Here is a 27191-nt window from a genome sequence, read left to right on the forward strand (position 1 = left end):
TCCACGGCTTGGAGACGAATTAGCCATGGCATTTCAGGGTGCCCTTAGTCCCCTTAAAGATAATCAAATGAGTTCAATCATAAAGTACAAAGGCTGAAAAAGAGGAATAAGAAGAAGAGTGGGTTCCCCAGTGTGTGATGTGGGATCACAAGTCCAGCCTGACCTTTTAATGACATTATGAACTGAGCTCTCAGATGAGTATTCGGCATGTCTTGTCAGATGAGATATGGCTCAGAGAGGATCCCTGATGGACGTGCAGTCCCAAGACAAAACGTGATTACACATTAACTACACTTCCAACTGTGTTGGAAAAAACATCTAATAAAAAAACATACAATAAAATTCAAATAAATAAAATCCATTTTTTAATTAAGCCCTCATTTACTATATATTAATTTGATTTAAGGATGCTCTTTGCACTTGGGGTGTGATCCATAGTGTCTCTCCCGTGTTTCTCCTGCCTGTCTCTCTCTGCCTCGCTCTGCCTGTGGGCCGGCCAGTGTTGGTTCAACACCCTCACCCAGAGGCCCTGGTTGCGGCCGAGACCTTGGCCAACCGTGAATCATCACTCACCTTCTTTATTTGTTTTCTTGGTGCTTGTTTTTTAGTCTTCCCTCAGTTATATTTTTCAGCAAATGCATTAGTCATTCTAATATATGCCACTATAATGCTGGGTAATATCTTATTCCCTTGCTCCAGTTAGTTTTGGGACTGGGAGAGTATGGCTGGAGATTGATGGTTATGTGATTCGGTTGTGTTGTGTAATATAAGGGAGCTGCAACTGCCACTATAATTCAATTCCCAAATTACAGCAGATTTATAATCATTATGAAGAGGAGATTAATGAACAGCAGCGACACTCCGCTTCGTATCTCAACTGTGTGACGTAAGCAAACAAGATCTGAGGAAATACCATTTGTTTCTCTCTCTCTCTCACTTTCTCTCTCTCGCTCTCTCTCTCTGTTCTCTGTCACTTTCTCCTTTTCTTCTGATTCGTTCCTTATACATAGGCCTGCTATTGCATTAGTATTATTTATTTTCATACTTGATTTTAATTTCTGAATTTGTGTTACGTGAATAGGCTAATCAATGGGTTTGGATGTAAAGTCCAGGAATTTCGATTTCTCCTAATTTCACAGAGCTTTTTTCAAATTGGAACTGACATTCTGAAAGCTGGAATACAGGGACTTAATGTGGTGCTAAACAAGAATAAAATAACCACTCTCATTCATAGTTCAAACCCTCTTTGACTTAATAGGTTTTACGGTTGAGCAAGAATCTTGTTAGCAGTCAAAATGGTTAACCAGGTGTCCATGACGAGTTAAAACGAGTAAAAAAAAGAAAAGAAAAATCTAATGGAGGTTCATTGCATCAATAAAAGATGACCTCTGTAAATTGTTAGTTTTATTTTATGTGAGGACACAACAAACCTAGCATGTGAACATTACATCCATACCAGTAGGCATCCATACTTTAGCTGTTAGAAAGGAATTACCACATGTCATGAAAACCATGATTAATTACTGTTCATTAATGAACAAAAAGCCACATGGAAACCCATTCATAACATGACTGTAAAGGTTCCGGTCTATAATTAGGTTATTTGGAGGCAAAACAACAGATGAGTGGGTATATGAGTGGCGCTGATAGCTTTTCATGCAACGATTTCTCACAACACAGAAAACATTAGTTCTGTAATTGTCATAAAACTCTATCATCATGTGGGTTGAAAAATAACCAATACAGGTTTAAATCAACCAAAGTGTGTTGTAGCAATACACAATCAGCCTTCCCATGATTCACCAGTATAAACACTGACATCTAGATAAAGCCTTGTGATTTATTCGACCCATATCACATGATTCGACCAGTCCCGGCGCTATTCGTCCCAATGTACACGGTACACCCTCTATCTTTATCTGTACGCACTCAAGGGCAAGAGGGTAATTTCCTGGTTTGTCTGAAATAAAAAGATGACTTACTGCTCCATCCCTCTATCTCAGTGTCAGTATCTCCACCCGGACCGAAAAAAAAAAACCAACAGTACCTTTAATAGCGCCTTGGAAGCTCAGCCAGTCTGCACTATCGCAATCATGCCTCATGCTGTACGGCTTGCCTCAGGACTCCTGTGTATCACATGGGACAATGAAACACATGAGAAACAATAACACGACTAATACTTGATTGGCTTCCTCTTTTTAAATTAGCTTTTGAGGGAGATAATTACAGAGAGGCAATAAAGTATTTTCCGGGGCGTAATAAGACACAGTCTGTGTAAATATTTGCATGTTGACACAGCGTGATCAATCTAAATGAGCCATATTAGAACTGGGGGGGTTGGATCACATGTGGGGCACGGGCAGAGGATCTTACCGTGAGAAGGGGCTGGCGAGTAGCGCTCTGGGTGCCCAGGGATGAAAAGCAAAGCTTGCCTCATCACAGGAGGGCCTCGGTGTTCACCACACTCCCTCCGGGCCACGCTCCTGGTCCCGGTCACATACACGGCGTGGATCCTAATCGACGTGCCCCCCCTGTGAGCCTTCCAGAGTCGAGAAGAAACACTTTTTGAAATTCGCGGGCCCGATCCTCAACTCTGTCCCTGCCTTAACCCCCCCCCCAACCCCCATCAGAAGGCCCAGCCCCCCCGCAACCCCTCCCCCGTGGCCTCTCATTTCCGCTGAGGTACAGTTGAGATAATATCACATGCAAATCTGCCAAACAGAAACATATCCTCAGTTTAGACAGACTCCTTTCTTATTTAAGCTATAGGGCTCCTCACCTTGTCTCCTCCTCGATAATGCAGATAAATCTAACTTTCCCTCGAAATAGCTGCCCCACTTTCTGTTTTTACGCCCAAACAACAATTATGATGTTCGAACTCCCCAAAATATAGGCCACACTGCAACAGTTTGGTGTATTGTCTCTCCCTGAAGTGGGGCAAGGTGTGCATGAGGGGGAAGCAAAGAGCGTTTCTGAAGACCCATTATCAACATTAGATCAAAAATGGACCTGGGAAAAAACAACTATCCATAACCACACTCCCAGAGAAGTTTGTGGTGTCTGATCCCTTTGAATTTGAACTTTTTTATTTTATAGAAATGACTGCATAGTTTGTGTTATATATTTGAACTTGTAGTTTGTCAATGTCAGGTGGAAGAGAAGGATCATGGGACATGGTGTCAAATTTGTTTCTCTCATCATCGTTTGGCTCCACTTTGAGATCAGATGTGATGATCACATGACAGATACGCTCCTCCCTTGGGCAAGATGAGGTCGCAAGGGCGTTTTCTGGACTCTCACAACAGCAAGGAGTGACAAGAACCTAGAATCCATCTTCCACTTGCTGTTCCGGCCCCCATTCCGCCTGCTAGTTCCAATGATTTGTGCATATCCTCCAGGATGATGGAGTGACAGCTGTTAGGGGCTCCAGGACCTTGGGAGTCTGAGGCAGGGACAGTCAGGGACAGGCCAGCCTCCCTCATCCCTCCTCCAGACTCCATGATGACTTCTCTTTTCTGTTTTATATCTTTCTTGTGTGTTTTTATGTTTTGTGCAAGTACAGTATTCTTGTCATCATTCCAGTCGTTCTGGTAATTCTTGTCATCATCAGCATAGCAGCGTCACTATGGATACTGGCAGCATTCCTCTGTGGAGACCTTGGAACAGTTGCTGCACCCGACACCACACATCCAAACAACACCTTTGTGTTTGTCGACAACACTTAACCTTGTGGAAAGCAAACCTCTTCAACTTGGAGGGCTGGCCCAGGCATTCAAATCAAGTGAACCTTTGTTCAATATACAGGACCTGGAAGGTCTCATTGAGTTAACCTCATTTACCCCACTGCAGTAGGTGATTTATGGAGAGCCCACACCGAGCAAAAAGCATTGATTTTTCATGAAGGAGAAACACAACATCACTGTACCTATGGCTGGAGCAGGGGAGTGAAAGAGATAAGACTTTCCGAAACAAGGCCGTTCTTTGAGGGAATGGGCTGTGCCAAGTGCATTGCAGCACGCGTCTACAAATCAGTGTCGAATATGTCTCCTTTGTGGGTGATTCACCTTCTGATGATGGTGGAGTGGGATGCACTGGGTGAGTGTATACATTGGCTAGGATCGTCCTGGGTGAATTATTCAGCTCTCGTCATGCTGATTTGCGTTCCACATAAACTTAAGTGTACAGTATACAATTCACTGTAACCGTGCATGTGCTATGTACAACTGTTACTGTTAGCGAGTATTGTTTTAATTATGTTCATTATTAACCTGTCTCTTTATGCTATCTCGTCAATGTAATCGCCTGTTATCTGCTTGTCAGCATGAAATATGTCTTTTTTTCTACACTTTTGTCAAGGTGACAGCAACTGATTCAGTTTGGATTTAAATCAGGACAGTATAAGGAAGTGGGAAACCTTTCACAGTTCAACCTGTGTCCTTAAAGTGCTTAATATTTACATAAATAAATAGTATATTAGACTGTATTTTCCCACAGATGTATTGTACTTTTATCATGCATTCTTTCTTTCTCTTCATCAGACTCTCTCTCTCTCTCTCTTATATCAGCATGTTCTGGAAAACATGTTTATCACCCTGAAAACAGAACTGAGGGAGATGGTGTGGAATGATTAGTAAATGTGCAGTGCAGCAATCTGTTCCTGCAGAGTTTAAGTTTGTAAGCACTCAGTGCACAAGGCTATGTCAGTTCTAGTACACATTCAAGTTTCCATGCACTTCTAAAATCTCAGTTTAGAAAGGGCTTGCTAAGCACTTAGAAATGCTACCCATGAGTTTGAGGCCAATGACTGGTCCATGCATTCCAACTTTTCTTTTTTTTTTTTTTGTTTTTTTCTTTCTTTTTTCCTCTGGAAACAAAGATTTACAGGTCGCAAGCGCACATGCTATCATTCATGCTCTCCGTGTTCGGCGAATGCCTCGTTCACGTTCTAGTACATAAACAAAGAAGAAGAGGTATCGGCAGTTAGGATCAAGTTATTGTGTGGACTGACGATCTTTAAACCAGACAAGCTACTTCTCCTGCTGTGATGCATATATTTTGTTCTCTACCCTTTTCTCCATAATTGATTGGGTGTCTTTACTTCCTCAGTGGAGCCTTCGAAGAGCTTATTATGCATTCCGAGCGCGCACAGCGCCTCAGCGTCTCCTGGCCTCCATTACATCCCTCCTGTTCTTCAGCCTCGCTTAATGATACAATCATTAGCACAATCAGCGCTAATGCCGGGATGTCCTGGAGTGAAGGCTCTTTTTGGCCAGACGCAGCATGTGCGCGCGTGTGTCTCTTCCTATGTGCGCGTGTGGGTGTGTGTGTGTGTGTCTGATGACGTGCGTGCAGAGACAGAGCAAGAGAGAGAGAGACATAGAAAGGTTGATTTGTATGTGTGTATCTGTCCACAGTATTGTATGTGTGCGTGCGTGCGCGCGCATGTGAGCATGGCATGATGTCGCAGGAGGTAAGTGAATGCGATTAGCCGAGCGTCTCCAAAAAAAACAAATTGTGTGGACGGGAGCGCACACTATCCCCACACCCACATCTGACCTGCCCACCCACTCACAAGAGGGAGTCCAATTAATCACACCGGGAGCCTTGCAAGAGCCTTCTCCGGGAGAGTGGGCTGAACACAGATCACGCTCCAACTATGAAGCAATAAAACACTCTAAACAAGCCTTTGGTAACAGATGTGTCTGTGATGTACAGCTACTGGGTCTCCGTGAAGGTGTTCGACACACACAGATCTTTCTGGCTTCATGTGATACACAGGCTGGAAGGAGAGGTTCATCACAGGGGTTCATAACATTTCGGTGAAATTACATTTGTATTCCTTTTTAGCACGTGCTTTTGATCGAAAGTGGGTTAAGAGCCTCTACCATTGGTTCAAATCTGACTGAGGTCATTTCCCGCACGTGTTTTCCTGTGTCTTTTCAACTGTCATGTCAATAAATAAAGCTGGAAAAAGGCCAAACGTGATCCCCAAAAAGTGTGTCCCTTTTCCTCGGTGAAGCCAATCTCTATTCTGCTGTGTTTTCCTCAGACTTGAGGCCAATGAGATCTGGATTCAGGTTTGTCTCCCGAGGGAGCGTACACATTAGAGCCAGCACCTGAGACGGTTTAGGACACTGGAGTGTGATTTCAGAACGTTAAATCCAGAAGTCTCCTCAGGTCACGCATACACACACGTTCTCGCACGCACACAAACAAAGCCTCTATGGAATAGTGAGCTAACCATGGTCGAATGTGAACGTAACAGTCGAAGTTGAAGCCATCTCCTCTCACAGATGGCCTGAATATGTAATATTGTAGAATTGAGCCGTCTCCTGTAGCAGACTACGTAAATGTAACATTGTATCATTGAGCTATCTTCTGTAAGACTACCTAAATGTAATCTATCAATTCAGAGCTATTTTTCTGTAACAGACCACCCAAATGTACCATTGTATTATTGAGCTATCACCTGAAACAGCCTGCCTCAATGTAATATATCATAGAGCTTTCTCCTGTCGCGGAGTACCTCAATGTATTCTTACATTATTGAACTATCTCCTGTAACAGCCCGCCTCGATGTAACTTTCTCATTAAGCTTCAGGACCACAGCTGTGCCCTGATGCCCTCCATATTCGATTTTGTGACGGAAAATGCTCCAATACATGGGACAAACTCCGAGTGGGAAGCTGGCATCACGCAGATAGGGGCCTGCGTAGTCAAAGTCATCCTTGAACAACATTCGTCCCTTAACCCTGCATGTAATAAACCGGGCCACTTCAGTAGCTCTCAATAATAGGAGCTCTGTAATGCTTTGGTGCCTTGGCATATCAGACTGGCCCTGGCACCGTTCCCAGAAGCCCTTTAGAATAATGAGTTAACTCTTACATACACACACACACATGCACACAAACACACATATTCTCCTGAACTGAGTCTACCTACATTGGAACAGGACTCATTCTCTTGCCTCACGATTCAAGCTAACTGGTAAGCTCAGCCAAAATGGAAAAAGCGAACAGAATTGGTGTTTGGTTGTTTAGTAAGAGAAGCTGAACATGGAGTGAGGCAGCCTCCACTCGAACAATAGATGAGCTTCGAGCGGCCTCTAAAAAGTCAACAACCAGTTTTGAGGCTCGAGTTTCTGAACCAGGGGACCCTCATGATGAGAGAAAGAGAGGTATATGGGGACATGTTTGTTTGCCGTGTTGAGAAACCCACAAAGGCACAGGATTGTGAAGGAGAGACCATTGTGTTCTTGCACACACAAGGCAGGTGTAGCTTTGAAGAATGTTTCGTTTGTCACCGACAGCATGAGGAACACAACGCTCTGCAGTGAAACATGTTCAGCATGCCGTTTTCCCCGGGAAGGCAAACACCTCTGGTGTGATGGGTTAGGCAGGGGACGGGGGGTGGTGGGGGGAGGGGACGGGATGGGATGGGATAGGATGAGAAGGGCAGCGTGTCGGGATGGGATAGAATGGGATGGTGGGGGGTGGTGGGATGGGATGGGGAGGGAAGGGGAGGGGTGGTGGGATGGGGCATAGGGAAAGGGGGGGGTGGGCAGGTGTTTGGCTAGGCTGCTGGTTCGCTGGCTCTATGACTCATACGCTTCACATGAAGGACTTGCAGAACAAAGCTGAATTCCCCTAGGCATCTGCCCGGCCTCTGTTTCCCCCCTGGTGAGGAGAAACGTCAACAGAGATCTAACTTCCACTGGAGCCTGAACAACTGCACCCCCTGCCATTCTGCCACTGCAGGTCCCCCATCCGCCGCCGCAGAAAGGTGGCCTTGCATCACGACCGGGGGGATTACGTGGCTCTGAAACGCAGCGGTCCGCCCACCACCCGGGAGAGGAGATAGCCGGCTCTCGTCCGGATGCACGCAGGAGAGACCGCTCGGCGGCCTGTGGAAATCCCATCCCGGCCCCCCCTCCGGCCGTGGATGCATCCTCTCCTCGCCGTCGGGCGAGCCTGTGACACGCCGCCCCCCCGGGGGGGGTGGTGGGGTGGGGTGGCGCTCTCCTCTGAGCAGGACGTCATCCTTCGTATCCTCGTCCCTGCAGCTCTGCCCTCACCGCTCGGCCATCATCCATCACATCGCAGGACATGAACACCAGGTTCACGCTCTAATCCCATGTGCCCACAGGGACGTGGAGAACACTCTCCTCTGTGGCTTTCTACTCACTGTTTGGATTATAGATTTTCTTTGATTCATTCGATTCCTTGATTCATTTTTCCAAAGCAATCTCAGCACCTTACTGTGAGGGATCGATCAATATACACATACTTCACATCCAGTTAAAAGCAGGTGCTCTTCATAGTGAAAGTGCTAGACAGCCCTGTGGTGATGACCGAACCAGGGTGCTCTGTCTGTAATCGGCCATCCCACTCTGACCCGGGGGCGCAATTGATGCGGTTACCTCGCCCATTAGCCACCATGTTAAGGAAGTCCAGACACAGTAACCTCGACCATTGGCCACCAAGCGCTGAGGAATTCCAGACACGCAGAAACGCCTCAAAACTGCTTGGGGCCACCCAAGACCAGAACCACGCTCCATTAATCTGGTAATTACATAATACCCCCTTGATTAATCCCCTTTTGTCAGTCCTTGGTATCAGTTTGCTGACATCGTCTGGGGACATTCATTTCTCCTCTCATTAGGCACCCTGCCACAGGCAGTGGATGGTCTCTCTCTATATCATACGGTCTCTCTGGTGGAAACCAAACAACACAGGACAACCATAGAGCTGGACTAATTAACCGCACCAGGCAGGTTGGTCAGAGGTGAAACTAGCTCAAATGACCTGATGCCACCATCGCTTTACATGTATTTCATGTTCAACATTTGGGTGAGTGGCTAAATTATGGTCACGGTTCGCAGTTTAATGAGAGGACATTTCCAACAGGAAGTTATATTAGCCGGCTGTCGTCCTAATGGCTCACTGCCCCGCTATGTGTTGCTGCCACGTTTGAAACGTGAGCAGACTGCTGCAGATACATCTTTGGCCACGTCGCTTTCACAACGGGATTAGGAGGTTAATCTGAGAGGTCTGACATGTGACCTGACTACAGAGGGTCCAGCCACCCCCCCCCCCCCCCCCATTACAGTTTGGACAATCAGGCATCATACTTGAATTGCAGCATGCAGAATATAATCATTCAAAGGCACTATATTCTATTAGGGAGGGAGGAAGTAATTGGAATTAAATACACCTGGCAAACATTAAATGATGATTAGGTGCGAGAGCATCCAAAGAACATGCCCCAAAACACAGGTTGTAAACCGGATGTGTTTTGGACGTGTGTATGTGGCTTGAGAGAGCCCTGCTTCTGAGAAACACACCAGACGGGTTTGTCACCAGCCTACAATGATCTTTTTCTGCCAGCTGAGAAGACAGGGACAAGCTCACTACAGTCATCTGCAAATAATAATAATGTGTTCATTTTCTCCAAAGCAACATTCAGTACAGGGGGGATTGGAACCTGCAACGTCTTGCAACGATCTTCAGTCAAGCACAAACCAAACCTTATAGGGGGGGGGTCTCTAAAATATTCATGATTCACTGGTCAATAACAGAAAGATTGACTAAGTCAGTGTTGGTTGACACAACATATATCCATTATTCATCTCAGACCTGGGACCTGGGAGTGGAGCTACCAGCACACCTCCTCACCCAGAATCCCCTGGGGTCCGACAGGTTTGCTCCAGATGATGGGAATGAATTGTTCTTGTCTGAGTCTAACATCAACCAGGCAGAGAAGCACAGTCAACCACAGCCCATCGATCCGAAACCACCACTGAACACCACTGGCCACCTGCACTAGAACGGACCTAAATCGTTTTTTTAACGATTACCTTGCAATAACTCTGCCTCCTTCGAATCAATAACTGCCCAGCCACAAGTTCATTTAGTATTAAATATTAATTTACGTCATAAAATTAATGTAATCAATTTTCAAAACACATTTTTAGTTGAAAAATTGAAGTTAAGTTTCAACCTTATACTGAACAATAGGTTATGGTCAAACACAAGTTTTGAAAAACCAGATAGCAAAACCAGGCTATTTTACAGACACACACTCTGTTATACTTGTAACAGTTGAGACAACTGTCATCTCGGCTGAGCAGTTTAGTCATGCATCATGCAAGAGATAGTTCTCTGTTTCTTTTCTTTCTCTCTCTGTGTCTCTCTCCCCCCCTCTCTCTCTCTCTCTCTCTCTCTCTCCCTCTCCCTCTCTCTCTCTCTCTCTCTCTCTCTGTCTCTTTCTATACATTTGACCAAGTCTTGGGAACTGAGAATCATTTATAGAGAGAGTGTCTTGTGTCTGAATTCCTGTTTTGACACATCAGCCTGGCAAGTAGCTTCTGTTGAATCATTGATTGGGGGGGTCATGGTGTGGCACAGTGTAATTAAAAAGTGACTTATCCTCTGGCAGTATGTGCCAGTTGTTTATGCAGGATCCAGCGCTGCCTCTGGGCCCTTCCAGGTTCTTATTTCTGCAGATTGAGCAGAAACGTATCCATTTTGAAGGGAGAATGAATCCAATCAATTATTGAGTTAATTACTTTGATTTATTTGGGTTTCTGCTCAGAGAATGTCTGAGTTCATTATTCATCGAGGTAGCAGGCAGCTCAATCCTTCAAGGAGATCATGCATTCATCACAGGCTGACTGGTGTTTGAACACTACGGATCAACAGCCACGACTAAACAAAAGCATGTGAATAATTAAGCTGTACATGAGTTGTAAAGACAAGGGTGCGCAGATAACTCATATTTACACGGCCACGACATCGCCTTGTAGGCGCCTCGTTCCTCATTCTTCTTTTGAACGCACGGGCAAATGAAAAGGATACCATCGTCCCCCTCTTTTATATTTGCTCCTCTTGTCTCCTGTCCTGTCTTATCTTCTTCTCCTCTCCTGTACTCTCCTCTCTTCGAAATCTCGAGAAACAGCAAGACTCCTCATCCGCCAAAGAGCGATGCTCATTCTATTTCACAAGCCATCTCCTAATGGGTAGATGGCTCTTTAATTAAGCGGCCCACTGGCTACTTCATAAACTCTGGGGAGGAGCACTCAATCAATGTGTTTCCTCATTAGACACGTCCCTCACTGGGAATGAGAGCGGGAATGTTTGTTAGGGAGGAACCCTACACGAGAGGATTGTTTAATTGGTAGATGGACTACATGGGAGAGGTTAGCCAGTTTCCATGAGAGAAAGCTCCTGGTGACTGTGACCTTTGAGCCAGCGTTGTTGCTTGTGTTCAGTGGTGTCTATGCCCCCTCTCTCCCCTCAGAGAGAAGTTGGTGGTTCCATCAAGTCAATGCCACTCCATTAATCAGCCCCGCCTCCCTGACATCCTCTTCCATAAATCAGTCTGTCTGCTTGGCAATTTCATCACGGGCCTGTCTGTGGCTTCATTTACGGCCCGGCTCTGAAGCCTGACAAGGTGCCAACGGGCCAGGAGCGAGCCCACCCTCTGGTTCCGGTCGCCGAGACAAAGCTTCCAAGTGCTGGATTGAAGAACTCTCTTTTTTCTGTTCCTGCTCTAGAGCCAAAGCTAGAACCCTGGACCTCTCGCTCTCTCGCTCTCTCTCTCTCTTTCTCTCTCTCTCTCTTGCTCTCGCTATCTCTCTCGCTCACTCTTTCTCCCTCTCGCTCTCTCTCTCTCTCTCTCTCTCTCTCTCTCTCTCTCTATCTCTCTCTCTCTATCTCTCTCGCTCTCTCTCTCTCGCTCTCCCTTGCTCTCTCTCTCTCTCTCTCTCTCTCTCTCTCTCTCTCTCTCTCTCTCTCTCTCTCTCTCTCTCTCTCTCTCTGCAGCCTGCTTCCTCCTTGCATTCAAAGCTGACGGTGGCCCTCTGCTCTGAATCTGCTTCCACCTGGCCGTGTGCTCTCTAAGGTGCCGTCACTACTGTGATGCCCCAGCCAAGCTCCAATCAGCCTGCTCGGGCTGTTTGTGTGAGGCAACGAGCAAACAACTGACTTTTCACCTGCTGCGTTCCGAAAACAAACCGGTGCGAAGCGTGAGGTCACTGGGGGTTTCTCTTTGGGCGCTGGAGGCCCTTCAGCAGCTTGAGGGCTGAAGTCTGACCTTGGTTGGTCACTAGAGCTTCATGGGAGGGGGGTTCTACTTCCTCTTGGTTCTTCTCTTGAGCGACTGTTTTCCTGTGGATCTAGGAGAGTGATTGGACCGCAGGTTGCCATGTTGCTCTAAGCTCCGTGGATCACTGTCGCGGGCGATGTTGTATAATCTAAAAGGTGTCTTTACTGGAGTGGCATCGATTTTCCTTCACAGTGGGTTTGATAAATACCAGCCATAAATCAAAAACCAATCAATCTAGATTAACATGGCTTCGACTGGGACACTCTCCTCTTACCTGGCCTCGGAGGTGCCCTTGCGTGTTCCTTCTCCTAGCGAGACGACTGACGCCCGATTCCCTTTATTTCACACCATTTAGGAAAGCGGGACAGAGTCCTCCTGAATAACGTCCAGACGGTTGGACGGTGAGGAAGCTTCTAGAAGGCAGGCGGGCCGTCTCATTTGCCTGCTCCTAAAATGAATTCCACTCTATTGATTTTCTCCTTTCGGCCACTTGTATTTCTCTTCCCCTATTGTCTTGATTTAATATTGCTTTTAGCAGATGTGGCCGATACTTCCTCTGATGCTTATGGGTTGCTTGGCCTGATATGTCTAGACAGCCCACAGATTGGTCGGGCAGCGATAGAGTACACTGGCTCTTTGTATAGCTCTGTTTTTTAGAGGGTATGTGCTATACTGTATTTAGTTACATTCATTCCAGTCTTTCTTATGGGCTCCAACAGTCATCTCAAGAGAAAGTTTGCCAAAAAGATATGTCATACTATAGGTTATCCTCTGACGTAATCCTTTCTCTGAGAATGTAAAGATGCTTTGGTTCACTGTTTGTTGTCGAATGCTCAAACCAGAGCTCGAAACCTCTAAAAATAAGCAGTTTAATTGTCTCATGTGGATAGCACAGTTTTCTAACGTACAAGACGCTGGGAGCAACGAGTGGAAAACCACTGTTGTCTCTCTTCGTAACATTAACACACAAGGCAGCAATCAACACACTGGTGCCTTTGCATAACCAAATAATGATTCTTTTCTGATTGCTTCAAGTGGGTGTGTTGTCTCCAGGCCAGAGAAGAAGGCTCACAATCTGTCCCCCTCACACGTACTGTGGCTCTCTCTTTCTCACTCTCTCGCTTTTCTCTCTCTCCATCTCTCTCCCTCCCTCCCCCCCTCGCCTTTTCACTCTTTCCGTCTCCTCCCTCCCTCCCTCTCTCACCCGTCTCTCCCTCTCTTTGTCCCCCTTCCCTCTCTCTCCTCTCTCTTGTTCCTTTCTCGCTCTGACACTCTGTTTCTCACTCCTGTGCTTTGTCTCTCTCATGTCTTCTCCTCTGAAGGACATATAACATAGCGTATATAACACGTGGAAGACACAGTAACCATCTCTGTCTCTCTCGCTCTCTCTCTCTCTCTCTCCACAGCCGCACTCACGCTCAGACAGTCCTGCAACAGCAGCACCAGGTCGGTGCTGCTGTTGAAAATGCCTGGGAGGACAGCATGGTGTTTCTGACTCACTCTGTTGTTTTTGCCCCCTCTGTTGTTTTGCCACCCCCTCCCCTCCAACCCCCCCCCCCCCCCCCCCCCCAGACCAGAGAGGGGGCTACAAACAACATCCATGACCTAGATATGCCGCTCATTGGCAGCCCAGTGCGGTTGCCCACACTTTGCTCCAGAGCTGTGCTCTGATTAATTACTGTTTTCTTGCTAGGAACTAGTGTGTGCACACATAATACTAGGTGCTCTGATTAACATAAACGCCGAGAGCTTCGTGGTAATCAGGTGTTGTCCAACTGCAGGCTGCACGTACTTATTTCCGTCTCTCTCCACCTTTTCTAGTTTCTCTCTCTCTCTTTCTCTGTTTCTTTTTCTCTTTTTTGCTTCTACCTTTCTTTTTCCTGGTCTTCCTTCTCATCTCTCGAGTTCTCTCTCCCTTCCGTCTCTCAGTCACTCTCTTTCTCAGTCTCACTTTCATCGTTTTGTTGCTTTTATATTGAATATCTGCCCTTCCCTACCTGACAAGCAGATAAGCTGGCTATCTGCTGGTTCAGGCTTCATCTCTAACACAGGGAAAGTTGTCACAGACATGGACAGTGATAGCAATTCTCCGCTTCCTTCAATTCTGGTTAAACCCAGCCATCTCCAACCAAGTAAGAACATGTCTTCCATTCCTCTTCCCGTGACTACCTTGGCCCGGCCCAGTGGTCCAATAGCAGGATTAGAGAGACCAGGGTGCTGGACAGGCAAGTTTTTTATTTGTTATTTTTTACATCATATTTTATTTTATTGTATATTTTATATTTTATTTAATTCTAATGCCACTTAGTACTGCTAGTCTATGTACCCTTAGTATAGATAGTCCACATTTTTTTATTTTAGGTTCCTATATGTTTATTGTATGCACCTTCCCGCCAATGCCTTGTCTGTGCAAACTTTCATGGCGAATAAATCCCATTCTGATTCTGATATCCAAAGAGACCAAGAACATAAAACCCTCTTCGAACACCTTTGACTACTTCAAAATCTCAACTCTTCTAACTCTCGTACCTTCACAGTCTGAGAGAAAGAGAAAGAAAGGCAAACTCCATCACTAAGAACCCTTCACACCCCCTTCACCACTCCTTTCAGCAACTCCCATAAGCCAGATGCTTCAGAGTACCCCAAAGCACAGAACTTACTCAACGTATTTCATTCCCACTGCAATATCCATTTCAAACAAGGCTAAACCCACTGTCGCTACTTTTGAATGCAGCTTTGCACACCCGCTCTTCCTTATTTCATTTATTGGATGGATTTCTTGTTAATTTTATGGATTGTTCGTGTTTTTTTGTGGGATTTTATGTCTTTCATGGGTGTCTGTTTCACGCTGTTCGTGAGCCCCTAACTCAAGGCAATTTCCGATCATTATGTAATATACAATAAAGATTTTTGAATCTTGAAATCATTTGAAGTTTGAAGGTACAGATTATACTAGGTGCGTTATGTACGGATGTCAAACCTGTGTACAGTTTGTGTGAAATCACCCTTTGAAGAGACGTATTCAGTTGCATCAAAACGTCCGGGGTTATGTCATTGTAAACCTCTCTCTGTTGCATCAACTGTGTTTCCTCACTGAAGGAGGTATGTTACGTCCGGGTCATGAATGCCATCTGCAATAAGTGATTGGAGATCTCCTCCAGCTTCTGCAATGCTGCTTGCAAGCCCTTGTAAATCATTCCAGCAGATTGATCTGCAACTTCAACAGAATCAGCAGCTTTGCGGCTAGCTCTCCCACCAAACTGGGAAGCCAAGCAGGCACTGCTTATCCATGTGACAAAGGGAATATTCATCCCATGGATTCATTACAAGCAGGCCGGGAGTCAGGGGAACTACAGTGAACATGAGTGCTGCTAATTCAGCCTCAGTCCCCCCAGGAGTCTGTCTGTCTGTCTGTCTGTCCATCAATCTGTCTGTCTGTCTGTCCATCAATCTGTCTGTGTGTCTGTCTGTCTGTCCATCAATCTGTCTGTGTGTCTGTCTGTCTGTCTGTCCATCAATCTGTCTGTCTATCAATCTGTCTGTGTGTCTGTCTGTCTGTCCATCAATCTGTCTGTGTGTCTGTCTGTCTGTCTGTCCATCAATCTGTCTGTGTGTCTGTCTGTCTGTCTGTCCATCAATCTGTCTGTGTGTCTGTCTGTCTGTCCATCAATCTGTCTGTGTGTCTGTCTGTCTGTTTATCTGTCTCTGTGACTGGGGGTGGATCTGTCTGTGTGTCTGTCCTCCCCCTGGCCTACGTCTGCATCCTGCGCAGTCTGAAACCTCATATCTGTCTGAGGTTACTCAGGGATAGAGATCAAGATATTATTCCTTTGACGATGATGTCAGCAATCTTCCATCACTGACACGGAAGGAAACAAGATCATTTCCATCGACCAGACCCGCCTCACCCCTGGCCCTCTTGTGATCAGTAAATGGATTCCCGTGAAAAGCAGCACATGAGGACAGTGTGAGACTGACTCTCAGCCCTGGTGCACAATGCTGGAGAGAGCTGAATACTGCAGTCCAATGGACGCAGCTGTGAGCATCCTGCTTCCTCCCTGCTTGGTTTGGCACACTGTGGCACCAATGGTGTACTGATCTGAACTGAACTAAAAATATATTTAAAAAAATAACAGAACATGTTTTGTTCTGTTGCGACGGATCTCTGCTGGGGATGGTTTTCTATGAACTGTCTGGAACCGTAAGATTGAATTAGATCCAGAATTTTGCCAAATGCAGAACAGTCTCCAAGGCAACAAGATCATGTCATTGTCAGGTGTCAGGCTCCTTTTCACAAATGCATGAAGGTTGCGGTGTGATTCAAACCCCCGAACCTCTTTTTAACAATGCCAAATTTCTTAGGAGGAAAAGCTGTGAATTGCCAGTGCGCTGAAATCCTCCATGGAGCCAAACGCCAAAACAGATTTGATGGTGGGTGGGAATACCAAGGCTTGAATACTGTCATGGCTCGAACACACCTACGCACGGTCTCAGCATTCAATCTGGAGAACTCACTGACACTGTAGACTATCAGTCAGAAACTCTTTGCAAACCACTGATTGAGTCTATTCAGCATCGACACAGTGTGGAAGTGAAAAGCAATAATAGAATAAGTGGAATGGCGCTCGCGCGCATGCACGCGCGCGCACAAGGACACATTGCTATGGGAACAGCGGAACGTTTGGCGCACACTGTTTTGAGTCTCATGCCCTCTTCTGGCGGGCCGCTTTTTGGCCGGGAGAGCAAGGCGATTGTCTCCGTCTCAGAGAAGCAGGGTGGATGAGACTTGTTCAGAATCAACCGGAAGGGCCGTCAGACAAACGTTTAGTGCATGTGAGGCGCGGGGTAATAGCACGCACTAAGCCCCCGTCTAACAGTGAGCTACAGAGAAATCTGAACCTCCAGTGCAGTCATGTCAAATAAAAAAGGCAACTTTTCATATTACCCTGATACCCTCAATACAACAAAAACAAATGGTTTCATTTCTATGTCATGATATATCACCCTTTTAACCTATTGGATTTGTCCTCGGTTGCGGGGGAGGGGGGGGGGCAATTACCCTTTTACAGTTGGAGTCAGACTTTTCCTTCGAGGGCGTACTCTCTCTCTCTCTGTTTAGTGAGACTTGATGCATGCTCAGACAGGTGTGGCAGAGTACTGTCTACCTGCTTCCATACACCCTGGTCTTTGGAGGGCTGCCAGGACGGCTTCTCTCAGCCTCAGAGATTCCAAACCTCTCCCTTCTAAAACAGTGCAGCTGTGCAGTGCAGTAACCACAATTGGTGCTGCAGTCTGGGTGCATGTTTATCTGACTAAAAAACTAAATATCATAGCCTAGATATAAGCAATATGTAATCAGAGGTTTAAAGACTTGCAGGGGTAGCTTCCATTGTTCCTATTCATCCTTGACTTGATATTACTGTAATATTCTGAATTCTCATACTCTTAAAGAATACTGATGTCCTCATATTTTACATTAGGAGGCCATCAAATTGTTTTATTACATCTTAATATTTTCTGTCGCCAGGCACTGCAATGGTGTTGTATCGTCTTAATTGTTCCAATTTTCACTGCTGTGTTGCAGGCACAAAAGTCGAACCTGCCACATTGTCTTTGTTTCACATTTTCCATCCACAATGAGATCGTGAACTAAACCTTTACAAGGGCTACGAGGTTCCGCGTGTTCAAACGATGCATCATTTTGGCGTATTGCAATTACCATGACAACCTTTCATGCGAGAAGATGCTGCTGAAGGATTCCCATTGTCCTGCGGTACCTGAATCTGTGTTCCACCCTGTGCTGGCTCTGGGCTGGCTCTGGGCCCAAAGCTGCAACCCTGACCGGGTTGTGTGGGGGTCGGAGGAGGAGGAGGACAGCTAATCAGGGGGGTTTTGCTGCCTTTATTGTTTATTATAGTGCGGTATAGAGGGACAGGAAACCTGGGGTAGAGAGAGAAAGGGAGAGAGAGAGAGAGAGAGAGAGAGAGAAAGAGAGAGAGGGGGGGGGATGATGTGTAACAAAGGGCCTGTTCAAACCCAGGCCGCTACGGTGAGGCCTCTGCCTATACGAGTCAGAAAATAACTTCTCTCTGAAGGGTAAGATCAAAAACCTCCTGGCTATACCACAAGGGGGCGTGTTTTTCAGGGCAAAACCTGAAGCTTGTTCAGGACACCAAATGGTTCACCCCCTTTCCTATTGTTGTACATGCCAAATGATTGTATACATCAAAGCATTATAGTTAAGCGCCCCATCTTAACAGAACCAGACAGAATGTAACCATAAATATGAACACATTAAGATAGTTAAATTAGAGATTGTCACACCCAGACATCTAACACAACTGTATAGAAATTGCATGGACTCCCATATGTATGCAGCCACAGGAGTATTTTCCTGGAGAAAAAGGCTGCAGAATCCCCTAGTATTTCAGCCTCTGAAAGACAGGCTGGCCACTTAGCCAGCCGTGGCCCTGTAGGAGATAAATCAGAGGCCTATCTCAGGGCCGTCTGCTGTGATTTGCAATATGACCATCCAGCTGTTGGGCTAAAAAGTAATGGTTGATTGGACTCTGTGGCATTTTGGCACGGGGAACAATTCAATTTCCCTGTGATGGATGGCCAGAGAGAACTGGAACCGAGACAACTGGAGCTGAACCTGACCTCAGAAGCGACCAGCGACAGTACTGAGTCACGTTGGTCTCCACAGCGACCAAACGACTTAAAATATGGCAGCTCGTTTCTTCCATGGCACAGAGAGCAGTGGTTAAACTTTTTTCAACATATAGGCCCTGTGTACTGTGTTTAATTCCTTTGGTCACTGGAGTGATGGTCCTGCTGGAAGCTGATTACAAAATAACTGTCAATGTAAATTAATTATAATTTAGCAGATGCTGTAATCCAAAATGACATAGGCCTACTAAAGGTGACATGAACCTGCGACCTATATTGATCTGTAGTCAAACGCTCTACCACTTCCAAAAACTATTCCAAAACCATATAAGATAAAGTTTCTTTTTTTCGCAATGGTTTCTCTTTACAAAAACTTCAAATCCTCAACAGATACTCAATATAGCCAACCGGTATCCTTCCAGCCTGCCGCATGGGAATCAATAGTCAAAACAGACTTTGAAAAACAGAGAAAGTTGTCTGACTTCCCGGCAGAACTGCATGAACTCAAATAATACCGCGTGGCACTTCCATCCAAGAGGAAAAAAACGCAGCGTGGTTGAGAGGGGCTTTCGGTCGTGTTTCGTCAGAAATGACCAGCCTACTCCCTTCCTTCACGGACAACTGTTTGCGCATAACCTGCACAAATGAGCTGATCTTCACGCATCATACGTTCTTTGGTTTCTAAATAAAGTAAATCCCTGCAGTTTACAGATCGTCGATTGAGTTTAACGTGTTTCTGTGCCTCGCTACTCGCTTTCAAAGCATCTTCACTCGCAACAGGAAAAAGACAATAAAAGTTTCTTCTGCTTAGACCGTAGAGGGAATGGAAAAAGTCGAGGATGTGAGTAAAAAGGATAAACCTGCTTAAAAGGAACGATGCGATTCTGCGGAAACAAAACAGCATGATAACGTAGGCTACTTTCAGACAACGGACAAGAAAAGTTTGGAAGTTTGAGGCAAAGTATGGCGCTAGATGTTGGAGAAGCTGAAGCAACCAAAGGTTCAAAAGTTAAAAAGCAGAGAAAGAAGAAAAACAAGAAGGAAAACAAAGCCAGAACTGTTCACTCAAATATATTGTATGATAATGCGAAAGGAGAGGACAATCCAAACAGACACTATGCAAACAATAAGATTAAAACGACCAAATACACATTTCTCTCGTTTTTACCGAAAAATCTTTTCGAACAGTTCCACAGGTTTGCGAATGTGTATTTTGTTTTCATCGCATTGTTAAACTTTGTTCCCGTTGTCAATGCATTTCAACCAGAACTGGCATTGGCCCCTGTGGTCTTCATTTTGTCTGTCACCGCTATCAAAGATCTATGGGAAGATTACAGAAGACACCGATCTGATAAAGAAATAAATCACATGGATTGTCTGGTATACAGCAGGTAATGTAGCCTACGGATCGATGCATTTGATCCGATTAGCCATCATCTTTGGGCGAACATATTGTGTGTCAACAAGTATCTGTTTCAATGATACTTTGTTACTGTTTGTAGATCACCATCTGGTATTCTACGAACATTATTGTCAAGATCATCGTCGTTTTGCTAAGCACCCTACAGGCTGTCCTTTGCAACAGTTAGCCTCCGTTTCTGTCAATTTGCCATATCGTTGGTAAACAATTAACCCAGATTATCTTTCCAGGTTGTTGATACTTCCGTTTGAAATATGCCATCGCAATCACATCCATAATGTCGGATTAGAATTAGTTAGAATTCTGCAAACAGCTACTAGCAGTCGGATTCTTGAGTCTGTGATTGATGGCGGATGATTCCAGGCCTCTGGGTCGTTCATGCAGAGAGAAACCTGGACATTGGAATTTGGATTTTGACACGTATAAAACGACAACTATAAATACTTTCTATTGTTCCTTCTGCCAGGGTATTTTATTTTTTTACATTGTAGTGATGTTTTCCCCTGTTACCATGGGCCTAACCCGTCTGTTTATCCTTATTTGTAAACAACATCCTCAGTATCACTGGTGGTCAGAAGACCAGCTTCCAACTGCCCGAATTTACTGAATTAAAATGGACCTGAACCTGCTCTGGGTTCATGTGGTCTGTAGGATCTCTGTCCATTCTCTTTGCTGTTGCTGTTATTGTGACTGTAAGGAGTGTTCAGATATCAGCCCTGCTGTAGAGAACCCATGCTTCACATTGACACATCCCTGAACGGGAGAAACTTGAGTTTAGGTCTTTGTTGTGTTTTTGCTGTGCATATCTTTTCAAAATTCAGGGCAGAGGAAGATTTGGAAAGTACCTTGACATGCTGGTACTCATTTAGCAGAATGCTGTGTTTCGGGCAAGGCAAATTAGGCATGCTTGAAAGGAGCGATTACTTTTTTTGTTTTCGGCCCACAGTGTTTACAGGTGACACTTGGAACCGCAAACGAAGTTTTCTTTGTGTGGCTGTAGAAGCCAGGCCGTCTGGTGTTTGAACTGTAATTATTTGTCTCCAAACATTCTCCTGGAAGTGGCTTCTTCGACCTCTGCTTCCCCTGAAGGGATCCTGAGCTGCTCTCTGTTCGCTGAGAAAGTTTGTACTTATTTATTTTCTGGAGTCCGTGTGCTGAGAGCGTACTGCCCTTAATGAAAAGCAGCACTGTCAGCCATGCACAGTCAATGATTCATGGTTGGAGAAAGGTTCAGTGTTTTTGTGACTGTACAGTTTTAGGTAGCTTCTGGCCAGAGCTGTTCTCAGGGTTGGACATGATTGAATTTTTTTCTGTAACTTGTGCTGTGGTCAATACGTAGCAAAACAACCCCAGACTAGACAACAACTAGGCTATGCGCCAACAATTGTGCAATTAAGATGACTTATCTTTTTGAAATTTCAACAAGCAGCCTTGTTTTCTGTTTCCTCCCAGGTGGCTCGAGTGGCAGTGATTTTCCATGAGTTTTTCTTTTAATGAACATTTGTTGTACCATAGGTCTCAGCTGATACAGGCAGAAAACAAGACCAATTATTCTGTGTGGTTGTCACCCCATGACAACAGCTGGAGGGGGGGGTGGGGGGGTTACATACCTGTGTGGCACAGTTCTATCAATCCAGCCTTATCAAACATGCTGAAGACGGGGGGGGGGGGGCTCAACACTGGGGAGGTTCACTGTCTCCTCTCTTCATTGGGGTCGTGGGCCAGCGGGCCTGCAACACTTGCATCAGGTTTTGGCTAGATGTTTACCTAATACACAGAGAGACTCACATGCTGCTTGGTGTTTTTGTCACCGTCTCAAAGGTCAGAGTGACTATCCTCCTCTCAAGCTACGAGGAATGCAATGTATGAGGGTCGTAAGTGCTCAGATATCAGCAAATATTCCTAAGTATGTTTCTGCACAACACATGACAAGTTGTTATACAAGTTGTTGTTGTTTTTGTGAGATTCCTTTTTATCTTTGCTGTAGTTTTGCCTGTCTGTTTCATGGTTTGTACTTCCCGGTTGTACTATTTCACGGTTGTATTGCTTTTATTTGTCTCTCAGGCAACAGGGAGTGACAAACTGCCTTGTTTCCCAGACTGCAGCCTACTATTGGAAGATGTTGTGATTGCCAGAACTCCAAAGTTGTTCAACAATAGAATTTTCACATTGAGCATAACAAAAACTGTCCCCCACCTAACATTTCCTGTGTTTCCTGCGAATTATAGTGTTTAAAGTGCTCGCATGAGGTTGGGAGTTGTCTGAAGCATTGGTCTGAATTCAAAATGAACAGTATTTCAGCTCCTGTTCACATGTTTATGATAAAAAAAATCTGTTTCTGGAGGTGTTTTGAATATTCAGCCTTGGTTCCTTGGCTGTAAGATGGAGAAACAAGAATGCAGGGAATTTTCTCTGCACAGACGTTTGTTGACACTTCCTGCTCATAGTACAGAGTCCATTAATGACATGGCTTCAAAACCTAAGCCAACAACATAGAATGGAGGAGAATAGAACAGCATAGGGGTACATGAAATGGTTCAAGTCCTTCACAACATTGATGAAGGGAAGTCTTGGGCCCGTTGGCTACTGGAGTAGGTTAAGCACTGCAGCGCTGAAAGACGGGGTTTTGCGTTTTTGGAATCTCTCTCCTTTTAAAACAATTTACATTAACCCTCGTGCTGCCTTCGGGTCACATGACCCAATGGTTCATAACGAACCACCGTTGTGTTTACCCAATTTTACCCAATACAAAAACAAATAAAAATAATTTTCTTTTAACCATTCCAATGTGGGGGGTCTGAGACAGCCTGACAGTTAAAAGAAAATGATTCACTTTGTTTTTGTATGAGGTAAATTTGTCGCAATACGACGGTGGGTCACAATGACTGATGGGTCAGAATGACCCGAGATAACACAAGGGTTAATAACTAAACACTGCACTTCCCTAGCCAGTATGATGCTGTTGCTGGTGTTGTTGATGGTTCAGAATGTTGTTGTTGTTGTTCTTACTGTGATTCCTTATCATGGTTATAATTCTGAGGAAGTAAATATCTTGTGCAATGTACCAAACCTGGCTCAAATCATGTGGCCTTGTTATCGTCTTATTATATTGTTCATGTTCTTTCTAGGCATTCTGTTGGCTGTGCATAAAGATGATGTTGTGGTGTTTGTCCTGTAACTGAATGCTGATGTGAAAGATCTTCAGGCTCAGTTTGAAATAGAAGCATATCGGGAACATTAGCAGAAGTCTGGGAGATGGGGTTACGTAAGCGACACTATTGTTTACCACAGTTCTCATACACATTGAGATCCATTTAGGCAGATACTTCATATACCCTTTAGGAAGCCTCTTCATGTTCACAGACACTTCAAGAGGGAGAGGGGGAAGCCGGCACACAACTGAAGGCTGAACATGGGAGCTTTTAATGCAGAGAGAGCGGTGTGAATTAATACATAACTAATTCCGAGGGTTCTCCAAGCGTTCAGCTATTGTGGGCTGGTTTCGGGCCGCTACCATATCTGTGGGGGAATGCATTATTTAACAATCTCGCTATCAGGAATATTTGAAACGTTTAGAAATGTATCCCTCCCGTATATAATTAAATATCTTTCGGGGCGTTCTTATCAGTGTGTTTGCAGCCTGTTTATAATGGTGGATTGAGACACGGGCTGAAGTTATCTCCTATTTAGAGAACTGTATTGAGACATCTGGTTTTGAGGGGTAAACAAACTTGGTGGTGAAACAGTCATCGTACGAACTTGTGTGGTTTGGAGAGTCCACTTATTCTGCTGTGCAACCCAGACTGCTTCTATATATAGCTAGCCTTGGTTGAGGGGAAATTATTCCCTCCAACAAGCTTCTCCTTGTGTGAAAGACAATGTATGGTGTCATGTGGGTGGGACACTTCCTGTAGTAGGGTAGCATCGTCCTACTATCTCTGACCCCCATATCAGAATCAGAATCAGAAAGGGATGAGGGATCAGAATCATAGACGGTCTTCGTCCACGTTCAACCAGTACGTTGTTATCACTGCAGTGGAATAATCCCAGGTTGCTGCTGGCTGGCCTGGGAGAGCAGGTTAACTAGTGGTCAAGTTTCCTTTTTGGTCTTGGAGGAGGAGAACACAGAAGGTTTTCCAGGGGCCGGGAAAGGAGAATCGCCGCAAGCGGCAGTTTTCCTTCCGGGTTCTTCCTGTTAGTCTTTACACCTGGAACAGACGTTCCCACATCACCTCAGAGATTCGGAGGCACAAGATTTAAGATGGTCGACTAGATGCTTGTGAGCATCTGTTTCGGCCAGAACATCTGGCTCATGGGATTTAACCCTGTAAGACCCGGTTAAAAATTACAACATCACTTTTAGCTCTCCGAGCTTGGTCTTTCAAAAAGAAAACGAGCAATTAGAGAGCTACCAGGGGTCTTACAGGGTTAAGGATTTGCCTACTTAGGCTGTGGTAGTCATTCAGTCGTTCGTATCATCGTGGTTACCCTTCCATCAGCATATCATATGGCAAATTGAATAGACCAATATCTAAACAAAAGAAAAAGGCATCCCATTCTCCTATTGTTCCCCATGATAAAACCCACAAGTGTAACCAACAGATTTCTATCTCTAACACTGTTGTTGTTGTTACGTTCCGTTTCCTGCGGCAGACCAGAGAGGCGGTACGTGGAGAAGTTCTGGAAGGAGGTGCGGGTGGGCGACTTCATCAGGCTGCGCTGTAATGAGATCCTCCCTGCCGACGTCCTGCTCCTCAGCTCCAGCGACCCGGACCGGCTGTGCCACATTGAGACGGCCACCCTGGATGGAGAGACCAACCTCAAGCAGAGGCAGGTGGTCCGCAGCTTCCTCGACCTGGTGAGAACCACCACTCTCGGCTCCTGACTTCTTCCTAAAGCCAGTCAGACGTATGTGGATAGGATACGGTGTATATATCCTCGGAGTCTTCGTGATGTTTTGTATGCATAAAAAAAAAGAAAAGCAAGTGGTGCGAGCTACTACGGTAAACGTCATATTGCTGGCCAGTAGCACCCAATTTCTATTCCGAAACACTGTTTCATGTCGAAACACTCAGACTAGCTTGTTGACAAACTAAAATTGCAACGCTCGTCTCGATAAGCAGTTTAAACTCTACTAGAGGGGAGGGTGACGGTAGTGAGGAGGAAGGGAAATGGGTGGTAGTGATTCTTCCTTCCTTTTTTTTTTTTAAGCGTGTGTGTTTTGTGGAATGGAGAGGTGTTTGTTTTGGGGTCGGTGTGTTCAGCTGGTGGTCTGATTGGCCAGTTCCAGCAGTCTGCCAAAGCCGAGACACAACACCCAGGTGTGAAGCCGTCGCTCTCATCGTTGGCCTGTTTCCCAAAACACAGGCAGCAGAAGAGCACGGTTACTGGATGCAAAATCCTAACTGCTCCGACTGCATTTTATACCTTTGACCTTGAACCTAAACCCCCCATGGGATGTGGACGAAAGCTAATGGACTTTTTGAGCTAGTCTCCTTGTTTACTCGCACTCCACCAACAAAAGCACTTTAACAGCTCTGTCAGTGTTCTGAAACCGACTTTAAAAAGTTTGTTTTGCCATTCACACACCGGTGGCAAGAATCCATTGGCCTACTTAGTGGGTAATTTCTCAATTTTTTATTAATTTTGTCACCTACTCTAGAGATTGTTGATGCATGAATGCTCTCTTCAGTTGAGGTGTCTGTTCCTCTTAAGGACCTGAATCACTAAACTAAGTCTGTTCTTGCAGGATTGTGACTTTGACCCTTCGAAGTACAACAGCGTAATTGAATGTGAGAAACCAAACAACGACCTGAACCGTTTCCGTGGTTACATGTGAGTATAATTAAAATGTCCATGCAGTGTAATTTGTCATCCACACACTGGTGCCTGTTAATTGCACAGAAAGCTTGATTCAGCTATAATCATTCGTTATCAGGGTTAATTGTACTTTTGGTCATTGGGATGATTTGTTTTCATCGCAATAACTCCTAGATGGTGGTAATACTTTCAAATGTCTCAGTCCCGTGGAGCCCATCTTGGTTAAAAGCTCATTAACCAGTAAAATCTCCTGGATGAGTGGGTATTTTTGACCCACAAACCAAAGTTTAATAATGTCCTCACAGGGCTGCGCTTTGCATTTCACTTGCACTAGCATTATTCAGATGGCTCCCCCACTCTATTATAGAGCGTAATTACCCAAGTAACTCTTTGCCAGCACATTTCCAGAAGCGATCAGGTCTTCCTCCCTCAGCTCCTTTGCCCTCCTCGTGTCGAAGAGGGCAAAACGTAAGCAACCGGGTTCTCCCTGTCTGAGAAGGTCAGAGGTCGCGGTAGTGCAGGGAGCTTGAGGAGAACCGGTCTTGGTGTGGGATCGATACAGCGCTGTGAGGACTACGTACATGGTGCACATGGTGTTCTCTTTCAACTGGTTCTATTCTTATTTATATATATATATGTGTATTTGGGGCATTTTTCATGCTTTATGGACAGTTTCAAGTGAAGAGTGACTGGGAATTGCAGGGAGAGAAAGACATGCAGCGAAGGGCCAAGGCCAGACTGTGAGCCCAGGCCTCTGCAGGAAGGCCTTAGCCTGCGTGGTACGTGCAGTGATTCGATGAGCTACCTCCAGGCTCTCTTCTAGGCTGGTGTCAGGGTGTTCTTGGTCTCCAGCAGTAGGACGCAGGCCCCTTGGGGCCGAAGAGGGTCCCCAGTGTTGCTGCGGGGCTACGGAGGGCTCCGGCCAGGCCAGCCAGTCTGCTGACCTGGAGCCCCAGGGTTATGACATTTATTCCCAGCGTTGACGGGGACCAGATGCTGCCATCCTTCCGTTGCCATGCTGTGTGTGTGGGGGTGGTGTGTAGGTGGTGTGTGTGTGTGTGGGTGGTGTGGTGTGTTTGTGCAACGGCACACCTCCTGGGTAACTATCACAGGCCACTGGCATCACGGTCTAATCTCACAACGTTGCGGGGAGAGAAAGCGGAGAATCCGGAGGTCC

At 45.5% G+C, this 27191-nt stretch overlaps 1 protein-coding gene across 1 annotated transcript in view; it reads left to right on the forward strand.

Moving 5' to 3' along the window:
• The first annotated feature begins 19737 nt into the window (after window positions 1-19737).
• Window positions 19738-27191, forward strand: part of atp10a (ATPase phospholipid transporting 10A) — a 28135-nt gene continuing 20681 nt past the window's right edge. Inside the window, exons 1-3 of the mRNA XM_067229636.1 lie at window positions 19738-20165; window positions 24848-25052; window positions 25944-26029. Coding sequence (XP_067085737.1) covers window positions 19738-20165; window positions 24848-25052; window positions 25944-26029 — 719 coding nt within the window. The remainder of the gene's footprint in view (window positions 20166-24847; window positions 25053-25943; window positions 26030-27191) is intronic.

Source organism: Osmerus mordax, chromosome 26, assembly GCF_038355195.1.
Source record: "Osmerus mordax isolate fOsmMor3 chromosome 26, fOsmMor3.pri, whole genome shotgun sequence".
NCBI lineage: Eukaryota > Metazoa > Chordata > Actinopteri > Osmeriformes > Osmeridae > Osmerus > Osmerus mordax.